General features: G+C 43.6%; 1 protein-coding gene across 1 annotated transcript in view; it reads right to left on the bottom strand.

Moving 5' to 3' along the window:
- Positions 1 to 1,015: 1,015 nt before the first annotated feature.
- The window catches only part of TMEM255B (transmembrane protein 255B), a 66,344-nt gene continuing 55,175 nt past the window's right edge, over positions 1,016 to 12,184 (bottom strand). The window contains exons 8-10 of the mRNA XM_015637556.1: positions 10,666 to 10,825; positions 4,484 to 4,627; positions 1,016 to 1,681 (exon numbers count right to left, since the gene is read on the bottom strand). Of these exons, the coding sequence (XP_015493042.1) occupies positions 1,514 to 1,681; positions 4,484 to 4,627; positions 10,666 to 10,825 (472 nt within the window). The 3' untranslated portion in view covers positions 1,016 to 1,513. The remainder of the gene's footprint in view (positions 1,682 to 4,483; positions 4,628 to 10,665; positions 10,826 to 12,184) is intronic.

The raw sequence follows: 12,184 nt of genomic DNA, 5'->3' as shown, positions 1-12,184 counted from the left end.
ATCACTACTCACTAAAACTTTGCATCTCAGAAAAACCTTAACTGAACAAAAGGTGGCTTTAATGGTCCACATAAATTAATCTCTCTTCTTATGTGTATCAGTACTGAATCTGACTTTTATGCATAGAGGTAAAACATATGAATTAACAGATATTTCTTGAAACTTACAAAGTGTTATGCAAAAGGATGATCATCTTTTTTCTATTTTCAGCAGGTCTGATGGTGTCACTTCCTTTCAAAGGAAACTGTCAAGTAAGCTGGTTTTGTTTATATAGTTTTTTTCAATATCTTCATAATACAGAGCAGCTGCTTAAAATGTAAATGAGAAATACCTTCCATTCCCTGTTTTTGGCATTTCCGGAAATTTCTAGAGCTTCATTGCTGTCTAGACTGTAAGATCTATGAAGCAAGCAGCACCCTTCCTGCAGGAGCACAAAAAGGGATGCAGCATTCAGATGGGATTTCATGCTGGTTGTGAGTACCCCATCCCAAAATACGGCAGGTGTGTGCCAAAAGGAATCCCAGCTAATGTGGTACATGGTGAGGAAGCAGGGTGCACACAACAGAAAAATGGCTTTTTTTCCTGTCAATGGCACTGAGCAAAGGTATTGCTCAGCCTGAGGAGAAAATAAACAACTTAAAAAAGGAATTGGACCCCTTCATTCACTCTGTTTCAGTCATTGTAAAATACCTGCATTAGGTCTTGGATTAACTTAAAAATAAATAAGAGGCATTTATCCTAAGATGGTTTTGGTTGTGGTGCTCTTTTGACTAGAAAGGAATTAATTTGAACACTAAAGTGTAGCCTAAAATACACATCTGGAAATGGTATTTTTAGTGCATTAACATGACATTTTACTATGTAGGCTAGACTGGCATGAAGTTCAGCTAAAACAGTCCCAATAGAATTAGCCTTTCTATCTGAAACTTGAAAAGGGAGACTATTTGGTAGGTTACTTCTTCCTCTGTTCTCTTGTTTCCTTTCCTTCCAAATATACACAGCCTTAGGTGTAGTATAAATATTCACTGTGAACTTTATTGTAAAATAATTGCCACGCTTTATTGGTACAACACTTTCACCAGAAGAGTTATCAAACACTACAAGCAAACAAACTCTTGCTACCCAAAATGATTGATTCTGAGAGCTCAGACAACGCAGGCTAAAACCCTTTGATACTGGTTTATGAAAGCAGAACACATATCCAGAGTGTTTTCTTCATTTTTTCCTCTTGAAGAAAATCAATTCTGCAGTGGAGTGAGAGGGAAACATCTCATGCTTACAGTAGCCAGAAGGTTCTACTACATCTGACTGAGGCAAACTCAGTGGTGATGTTCCTGTCCCTAGAGTTCCAGCTCTCTGCCCTGCTCACAGGAGATGTGGGTACAAGCGGAGTGGCAGTAGCACACGCTGTGCTGGGTTCCTTTGGGAAGCCTAGTGCCTGCACAGCACAGATTCCAGAGGTTTCTATAAAATAAAATAAAAGACTACCAGCCACTGAAATAAATTCTTTGTTCTATGGTGCATATGGTGGAGGCTTTTCTCCAGGCAAGCAGTAGGTTGGTGTATAGAGGGCTGGAGCATTTGGGGGAAGAGCATAGCTGGAGCTGGACTGAGAAGGAGGCTGGGTTTCTTCTGATAAAGAAATGTCAGTAGATGATGTTCCTGGAAAATTGCTGGCAGGCTGTATGAGACAAAGAGAAATAACTTCTTCAGTAAAGGAGTACAACCCCATTGCAGTTTGGTGTTGTTTGCCATGTGTTACATAACAAGCTCCATGATTAAATTTCTCATGCATCGCAGCACAACATTAACTTTAGTTCCAAAGCACCTGCTTAACTGTAACAATGATGGTGTCTAGTGAAAAAAGAGAGATTCCATCTGTAAGCCAAGTCATTTTTAATAGACATTGTGTAGACAGCTAGGCAATAGAGCAGAACAGGAAATTCTGCAGGAAAAGATGCTTGGCTTCCTGGGTGAGGCACAGCACCTGCCTGACTGATTAGGTTACGTGTGGCTGCTCGTTTCCAGGCATCGCTGTGAAATTTAAATTACCTCAGTTGTAATTAATCTCTGCTATAATACTTGCATAAATGCAAGGTCTTGCTCCTTTGCCAAATGCAGATTCTTCTTAAGAGAAAATTTTACAGGTAGGCACGTGTCTCCCTCTTTGGTAGTCAGCTGTAATGGGGCTTTAGCTGAAAAAGGCATGAAAAATAAATAGAGCTTTGGAAGTAGCCCATCTTCAGGAAGAAGCAGGGTTTATTAAAAGAAAAGAATTCATGTAGGGAATAATATTCAGGATAAAATCCTACTACTGCTTTAAGCCAAGTTTTGTGACTGATTTCCAGAGGGTGAGGATTTTACTCCTCCTCTCATACACTAGCACACGCCTGTCTATGGGCTTCAACTGAAGACTTGGGCTCAACCCCCTCAGGTTCAGACTTTAGGTGAACTTAAAGTGCCTGGAATTTAAAAACAAGATAAAGTAATCATGGATCTTTTTTAAAGGAAATAAAAAATCTGGGCAAGTGATATTCCCTGCTGCTAAAAACATTAATAGCCACAATCTAGAAGGCCAAGACCAAGGCTGGCCCTTGGACAATGGCATCTCAGAGCTGTCCAGGGCTGGCAGACCCCATGCCAAGGTGTTTGCTTCTTCTATGTGTCTCCATGTGAGCAGGAGCTGCTGCCCTGGGTCAAACCCTCCTGACAAAGAGAATGTTGTCCTGCATTTGTACCACACGGTGATTTAGTGAGTGAGAATGGGGGCATCCCAACAGGAAGGCTTATTTCTGCCCTTTAACTCTCTGAGGCAGGGCAGGTATACTGACAGTCCTGGTAGATACATCAGCTCCAAACCTCCAGTTGTTGTGGGTTTGGGTTGGATTGGGGTTTTATTTATTTTGGAGTTATTGCTTCCCTCCCCTCTCAAACTGCAACCACTGCTTCCATCTGTTTGCCTGGAATTGTTTCTGTAGTGAGTTCTTCTCTAGCAGGAATAACAGGCACAACCCATAACTGCTGTCATCACCAGTCCCTGCCCAGCTAATCAGGACCATTACCTGCCCAGCTGGCAGGCTTGTTACCAAGATCAGTTGTGGCTGAACTGTACCATTGAGGGATGTATTATTTTATTGGCACCTGTCACAGTAAACAAAATAAATGCTGGTTACATCCTTTCAAAATGCATTCCTGCTATAAACCTTCCTTTTTGCCATATGGCTGATCTCTTTTATAGACTTTGCCTCTCTGGCAAGCATTTATTCAGTGAGATACTGGATTCAGCAGAGGTCCAGGAATGAATGTCATATACCTTTAGCCTGAGATAATCCACTGGTGGCTCTAAAGGGTAGACCAGCTCAGGCAGGGTCTTCTATACTCTGTGGACAGCTAAAACTTAATTCAGTTTCCCACATCTAAGTGTCCAGCCCTTTTGGGATGCCATGGGATATCCCAGATGTCCACACAGATGTGATCTGGAGACAATGGGACCTGAACCTGGGCCCTCTCAGAGCAGCAGCAGGGGACAGGTGGCTACTTGATCTCATTATCAAACAGTTATCATTCTAGATTCCTACATGCCAACAGCCCCTGTGCTCAGTCAGATGAATCCCAGACCCAGACTGGGATTAAGGGCTACATCTGAGCAGGCCTTGTGAAGGCCTGAACCCAGTAGCTTAAAGTACTTAAATGGAACATGAAGACCTCAGACCTGCAGTCCCATGGATTCAGCCCACAGTTTTCAAGCTATAGAAGCAGACGACAGTTAAGCTTTTGGCTGCTCCTAATCATCCATTCACAATTTTTACCTTTGAATATATTTATTATGATTTTTTCAATTCATATACTGATGCAGCAATTACTTCTCTCCAAACTTTAACATAATGAGCTCATACATACAGAGAGGTGGCTTGCTTTTATGTTTTTTCCTCAGGAATAGAGTTAAGTTTTCTCATTGTTTGTTAGTAACCATTCCAGTGGATTCCAGTGTTTCTGACTAACCTCTCCTGACTTGAGGATAGCTGGTGGTGTCTCCCTCAATGTCATGAAGAGGAAGGAAGATAAATGAACACACTTATTTGAAAAAGTAGAAATCTAGGGGAAATAACTGTGTTTCTTTTGGAGTGCAGATAAGAATTTGGAGTAAATGCAATGTATTTGTTTCTCAGTGGACACAGGACTGAACAGTCACAATGGATCCTCATGACTACTTACCTGAATATTTTCAGCTTAATTTCATGTGTCTCTATCCCCTTCTCTCTCTACTCTTGGCTATTTTTACCTCATCAGCAGGTAAGAGTCCAAAGTACAACCAGAGGAAGCCTGAGGTCTGAGAACAGACCAGAAAACAAGGCACAGACTAAATCATCCCACAGACAAACCTGGGAGCTGGGATCCAGCTAAGATCTGCAAAGTTTGTACTGAGCAAATAGCAGCTTGTACTTTTCTGATGGTGTGAGAAGGGTGTGTTTTTGTACTGTACCTGAAGAGGTAATGGGTAGGATGGATATGTAGAAATGGTTGCCGCAGAAGGACAGAACCCAGCGTATGTCAGGATCTGCTGGGCAGGGTTGTACAGGATCTGAGGAGGAGGTGCAGCACTGAAAGCAATTTGGGACAGAGGTACCTGTTGAGCACAGAAGACAGCAATACATCAGTACAATGTAGAGGGGGCTGAAGCAGGAGCTGCTCCTAACACAAGCAACAAGACAATTTAACAACTTTCTATTTTCCAACACAATACCAGTAGTACAGAAAACCATGGAGCAGACAGAATGAGAGGAGGGTGTATCCGGAATTAATTTTCTGAGTAAAAATACGCAGCTATTTTAATCTTTTTCCCTTGGAAAAAGGCTGCTGGTGCTTCCCTAGCAACAGTTACAGAAGCACTGGCAGGGCTCCAGATCTGAGACACCCTGAAGAGCACAGCACAGAGCTTTGGCTGCCTCTTCCTATTCATCCAGCACCAAACACCAAGTCCTTCACCACTTGCTGCAGACTCCTTCCAGCAGCAACTACCTGATGCCCTCAAGTCTTTTTTCTCTGCTTTCCTACACAGATTTACCTAGATCTCCCTTTCCAGACCAGTTGCTCCTCTTTCACAGCTCACTCTCACTTGGAAAATAGAGTTTGTTGTTGGCTCACCAGCATCACTCTCAGTGTGCTTACCTCATCCCTACTGCAGAAAATCCTTCTCTTATGGCTTTATTGGCATGTCTTTTAATTACAATGCAAAATGAAGTTTGCAGGAAGAAGTAATAACTCACATTAAACCAGCTAAAAAATCGTGGTCAGGAAAAAACCCCAAATGCTAAATGTGAAAAAGGGTTTGTGTTAAACCCTAAAACCCTATGCCATATAACAATTTGTGAAGGACAGCAGAGCAACAAAGCTTTGTGGAATATTTTCATAAGATAAATCCAGTGGTTTCTTTTATTTCCTTTGTTTTTGTTAGCAGATTCCTCCACATGAGAGCATGGAATTTTCTTTTCACTGAAATAATAAAATATGGTAGTTGCCAGACAAACGCTGAAACCAGCAGCCAGGACTTTTTTTTTTTTTTTTTTAATTTCCTTTCAAATTTATCAGTGGGAGATATAAACTGCTACATCCTCTGGAGACAGTGTGAGATCTCTCTGTGATTGGGAAAGAGGTATATTAATGGTATTTGAACATGGAAAACATAATCTCGGTCACTGATGTACCACATGAGGTTACTGAAAAACCCAGGCCTTAGTTTCCTGAAGAAATTTGGCATTTCAGGAGCTGGCATGGAGAAAGACTGGGATCAAAGGCAGAGAGCTTATTTCATGGGATAAGGCAAGACTCTCATCTTCAAGGCACCCTCCTCAAAACACTCTCATCTACAAGGTACCCAGCTTTCTACCTGCCCTGCTGGGTGGATATGGTGGGGAGAGATGTAAAGACAGTGCCTCAGGAGCAGGGAGAAACAGGTAACCTGCTTGCTTCACACCCAAAGGTTTGGGGCCAGTGCCACAGCCCCAGAGTGTGCCCTTCCTCCCTCAGAGGGATGAAATCAGATCCCTCTGACATAAGTGAGTCAAGAAACATTTGCTTTATCCACAGATGTGGAATACAGATGCAGATGCTCTGCATCTGTCACCAACTTCCTGGTGTGGGTCTCTTTGGGTGCCATTGTTTGACCCCCTTTGGCGTCTTCTCTTGGGAACCTCTCTCAGTCCTCTCACATTCCATCCACCCACAGAGCAGGGCTCTCTAATTGTTAAGGATGAACATCTCAAGAGTCCTAGAAGACAAATTTGGGGAATCATCCATGCCACATACACTAATCAAAGCACCTTATTAACATGCTGTCTGGTCTCAGCCCAGGGCTAGCAACAATTTGCAGTTATTGAAGTGTGTTGGATGCTTTTATCGAGTATTCCAGTAATTACTCTGTGTCAAATTACTCACCGAAAATACAAGGGTAGGTTGAGACGTTCTAAACTGCACCAACACCCAAGTCAAATTGATAAGGAGCTATGAACTAGCCAGGGAGTGCTAACAGTGTCAGCTCACTGGCTTCAAACAGACCTGTCAGAGCATTTATGTCTGACCTCCAGCTACTATTTACATCTGACTGCACCTTTAGTTGCAAGAGTGCTAAGACATAAACCTGTGCCAGGTAGCTCAGCAATTAGGGGTTAGTTTTGCTTTCCTTTTTAGAGCAGGGTGAGGGAAGAGGAGAGGGGATAAAGCAATGCTATTTCATCTGTTTAAATTCCTTTAAGGACTGCAAGAAGGAGACTAATTAATAAACATTTTAAAAGGCATCCCCTTCCCACCCCACCATGCTCCCCTCAGGAATATCAGTAATTCAGATTAATGCAGCCCTAAACTCAGGGCAGGCAGATTCCTTGGCAAGGTGTGTCAGAAAAACATCCAGAAGGCATCAAATGAATACCAGGACAGGGAAGGGAGTTGCTAGATTAACTCAGCATCAGCAAGTGAAATTTTCCATGTAATTCTTTAGCTGCAACTTCTCTAACAAATAATCACAGTGCGTTATCATTTTGGGTTCTTTGGCTATTATATCTATTGGCTCTTACATGTATTGATGTAATATCTAAATCTGCTTTTCAGAGGTGACTTTAAGGGAACTGGTCTCATGTCCTATATCCAAGCATGCTGTAGATCTTAAAAGGAGGGTTCCTGTTGTAAGCACTGCAGCTCCCCCAGCATCCTGCAGACCACAGAGAGCAGCCCCATGGGCAACACAACAGCCACTGAGCTGACACCTTGGGGGTCAGAAGAGAATGAAATACTGTCCCACTGAGCCAGCACAGCCCTCAGGCAGGCAGCAAAACCACAGGGAGTGTGCCAGGGATTTGTCACAAGAAAGAAAAGCTGAAACAACCAAAACACTTATTTTTCTGTCCAGGAAATACGACAGGTTTAAAGGAAAGGGCACTGTTTTGCAAACTCTCCCCTTTGTAACATGTTTTGGCTGCCAGCATTCCCCTGAGATAAACATGGTGGTTTTTGTTTGACTGGTCAACCTGGCCTTGTGTGTTCTGGAAGTCAACCCCAAAGCAATGCCCTGAGGCATTTCAGGGGGCTTTGCAGCTCTCTCTGAAAAATGCCAGTGAGCGTTTATGTGAGAAGGTGAAATCTTAAAGCAAAGCAAATAGTTCTCTCACATATTTTAATGGGTTTTTTTGCTATTTTTATTTCAGTCCCATGCCCCTTTCTTTTCCTCTTCTGCTTGATGTTTTCTTGGCCCGTCTTCCTCCAAGAGTTACTCCTTTTGTGAGGAAAGGGAGAAGCAGATTAGAAAATTATCTCTGGCACTAACTCAGAAGAACCCTGAAAAGCACAGGCAGGAGCAAGGAGCAAATTATTCATTTTTGGATTGGTGCTTTAGTAAGACTTTTACAAGTGTAGCTGAGGTGACTGGCACAAACTCATCTTTCCCTTGGACTATGACATCCTTTTCCTGCTCACACTCAGTGGAGACACTGAACAGATTCAGATTCAGATGAGGTTTTTAGCTGGAGCCCTGACAGACTCACTCCAGCTAAGCTTGGGGTCAAGCTGCACATCCACTGCTGCTGCAATTTCCCCCCATGCTTTTATGCCACCCAGTCAGAGGAGCCAGACCAGACTCTGCCTCCCAGAAAGGGAATGTGCCAGATCATGGAGACTGCAGTTCTCCCAGGAACATCTCCTTGGCTTGGTGCTCCTCACAAGCAATGCAAGAAAGCAAAGCACAGAGCTGTATCAAAGCATCAGCCCAAATCTCATGTAAGCTTAGCATTGAGCAAGACACGCTAGGTGGACTCTGGTTGGCTCTCTGCATGCTTCCCACAGCTGCACTTGCACCCATCTGCTAGGCAGGAGAAAACATTTATAGCAGCACTAAGCTGCAGTGCTCTCCCAAAAACTTACTGTAGATGAGAGCTGCCTTCACTCTACATGCAAGCTGCTCTTCCCCTCATTTCCTCTGTGGTTGTTTCTGTTCCCCTTCAGTTCCTCTCACAGGAAGAGGATGAATTAAGATGGGAAAACTGCTTTTACTCCCTTTGGGCAGCTCTTTAGTGGCTGGCTGCAAGATGTTATCATCAACTCCTTGCAGGAGTCCCCTGCAAAAAGGAGACCTCAGCTGCACATTTCTTACATGTGATAGCTCAGTGCGCTTGTTTGGCTTAAGCTGGATAAAGGAATATTTCCAGGAAATGTTGCAACTCTTAACAAAGGTGAATTTCAATCAACTCATATGGCCCTGCTCTATTTTAAGCATGATTTTAAGCACCCAACACGTGTTGTAGCTAGCCTACATCATGTGTTGGGTGCTTAAATTCCTTAGGAAGCATGTCCTACATGGGCATGCTTCCTAAGGAATGCTGGGTGGTCAGAGCTGGGCCTGGACAGCCTCCAGTCTGACTGGGTCCTTGGCTTACTGGATGCCAGTTCTGAGCAGTCCCTTCCTGCCAGTCTGTTCCCCCTCCTGTCCTGATCTTAGCTATCCCCTTAGCTATCTCTTTCCTTCTCTTCCTTGCTCTCTCTCTTTTTATTCATTTTACCCATCTTTCTATTCAGTTTCCTCCTCTGCAACAGTGACCAGACATGTCATGGATCTAAGAGGACCTGTGCTGCTATCACACCTCCCTTTGGTTCCTGCATTTCACCTCCATCTCCAAGCCTCTGCCCATTTAGTTCTACCACTCACCTGAGAGCCTAGGAAATAGTGAGCCCCTTTCTTGGTCTTTAGGCATTGCTTTAGTAAACATGGCCACTGACAGTGATAATCCCAGGAAGCACAACTTCACCCTTTAAGGTGTCAGTAAACCCAATCAAATGAGGGGCTTTATTGGAGAATCCCTCCCACCACACAGTCTCTTCTGAATGCTGTGGTGCACATCAGCACAACACCACAGGGAGCAGTTAGAAGGTGGAATTCCTTAGTGAAACAAAACAGGATGTTGAAGTGTAGAACAATCACACATAGGCCTTGACTCACATGTTAGCTACAAACTAGCATGCTCAGACTCCAGTGCTGGCCCACACATTCAGCAATGAATTAGAAGGGGAAAAAAATATGCCGCTAAATGAATTGCCAGCATTTGTTCACACTGTTGAGGTTTGTTTTCGTCCATTCATGTATTTGATTGGGCTTGACCCACTTAGCTGTGAACAGCTGGCAACAGCTTCGACTAAAGGTATAAACCCATGAAAGAGGCCGAATTGTTAAGGGACAATGACTCAAAACATCCCCACCTTTGTTGAGACCCCAGGGTGCTGCGTTGAGATGGAGGAGGTGAACTTTTGGGTGTGTAGTGGCTAAACCTCTGATCTGATAAGGCACAGGATGAATGTGGCTGTGGATCCAGTGGAGAGGATTGTGCCCCTTGTCACGCTATGCTGTGCTCCCTTGCACAGACCGCTGAGTTGTGGGGCTTCGCCTCCTCCCCCAGGGGAGGTACCAGGGAATTCAGGTTATTTGCCTGTGACCTCAACATGTTTATCTCTGCTGATGGGACTTAACTTACTGAACTGCTGCTAGGATAGGCAGCTGTGTTGTCTTAGAAGGTGATTCACATTATTACATCAAGCTCCCCACCTAGGGGGAGGTACCTGAGCATTCCCTCTTGAACCACAGTGAACATAGACCCAATAGTTGTTGTGTTCTGGGGATTTCCTCCACCACCAGACAGATGTGGTCAGCCACCACCACTTTAACCAAGACTGTGCAGCAACCAAGTCTTGTCACTTGTGGGTGGTGAGATCCTCACACTCTTGAATTTTCTCTCTCCCTTTTTTTCCCTTGTGTGTGTCCTTGGGTGATGTTGTGCTTTTCTATTGCAATGCTTTTGTGTTGTTGTGTCACTATAGATGATAACCACCGAAATGGCTCCATACCTCTTTTCCTTTGCAACCAAATTGTTCTATAATAAACCCTACACTGTTTATTTAAGAGCACTGACCATTCAGCGTTGTTTCATTCTAATCTGCCCCAAAGGAGCTATTAACAAGAATCTGGGTTACACTCATCTTCTGCAGTGACTCACAACACTCCAGACTCCCACAACAACTTCAGGAAACACATTTAAAGCATCTCCTTTGTACATTTATACGTCCTTAACTAATTTGATAATGCCGACAAGCAGAAAGCCCTCACATAAGGCAAAATACTGTGAGCCTTACCATGTCTTTAAATGCCCCAAGAATGGCTGCTGTGATAATCCCCAGAAACAAGCCGATGATGTTGAGGACTGTGGAGGACCACAAGAGTCTGTACAGGTGAAGCACATCCTGACAGCTGCTCACACCGAGAAATTCATAGTAGCTGGAGGACTGGTCTGAACTGAAAGAGAATGCAGTCAGCATCACTGGGGCAGGAATGGTTTTGCACATAATGCAGAGCACTACAGCATCTGACTCCTTCCTGCTTGCTTTTGTCTTTGGCAAAGTACTACATCCATGCTCTCACCAAAACTGCTCAGAACAACTGGAGAAAGCCCTGCTGAAAAACTGGCTCTGCTAAGACCAGCATCAAATGTAATCCAACTGATACCAACCCTAGTTTGGCTGATTGGTGGTGGTTACCAGCATGGACCCTTCTTTATTTTTTGTTCAGTGTCTCTAAGCAGAGACATAATCTCGGTATATGGATGCTGCCCTTGTCATTTAGCTACCAGATAAAGCTTGCTTTGCTTTGCTTTTCTTCTCAGCTCACCTAGAAATCTGCTGGCATCTCAGAAATTGGGAAAGGCAAGTTGCTTAAGCATTAATTCAACCACAGGAAGAGAGATATTGCCAGCTGGTTACATTTGTTTATGGTGTCTGTGGTTCCAAATTAATGCAACACAGTACAGTGTAAAGATGTCTTTACACTCAGGATTGCACTATCCAGAAATCTTTGTTCATATTTCTATACCACATTGGTTATTGTAGATCAGGCATGTGGTGAAGTTACACCTCAGTGCCTTGCCAAAAGCCAGAAATATCCTACTGCCAAATTTGAAACCATGGGTTCCTGCAATTCTTTCCAGTACCTGCCTTAATATGAGACCACTAATGAGCTCCTAGGGCAGCTATTTGAGTTAGAAAGATTTTTTTAAATGCCAAGCCTGTTTTTCCACTGTTAGGAAATTGGCAAATTGCCATCAGATTATGGTGGAAACCAGAAGTGAGCAGTTTGTGTTCACTCTTCTGTTCCTCCATCCCCAGTACATGTGCATGTGTGGTTAGGGAAAGCTCTGCAGAGCAGTCCACAACATTTCTGGGAAGAACCAAGCCAGGCACGGTAACTTCTGGAAATATCCAATCAATGGCTTCAGCTCATAGCTCTGGCACTGAAGAACCACTACTGTTGAGTTCACCTGGGCCCTGCTATGAGCCCATCTTAACTAAATAAATCTACAGCTTCAGCTGCCATAAGGCTGAGAAAATCAGATTTGCAACCCTGCCTTCATATCAGTCTATTCCATGGCTGATAAAAAAATCACTTTTGGGGCCTGTGCCTCCTCCTACTTCTCTCTAGCCATCCTGTGAACTGGAATTGCCAAGTCTCTCGAGAAGTGTGACTGCTTATTTACCCTGGATTTGTCTATGCCAGTGGCATAAGATCTTGCTGTCCACTGTAGAATGTTGACAATAGTAGAACACACACATTTAATTATATCATTGAATAATGTCACAGCAGTGATCAGTCCCAAGTGTT

The sequence above is a fragment of the Parus major genome, chromosome 1, assembly GCF_001522545.3.
Source record: "Parus major isolate Abel chromosome 1, Parus_major1.1, whole genome shotgun sequence".
NCBI classification, from domain to species: Eukaryota; Metazoa; Chordata; class Aves; order Passeriformes; family Paridae; genus Parus; species Parus major.
The sequence above is the reverse complement of the archived record's forward strand: the minus strand, read 5'-3'. Positions and strand labels throughout refer to the sequence as shown.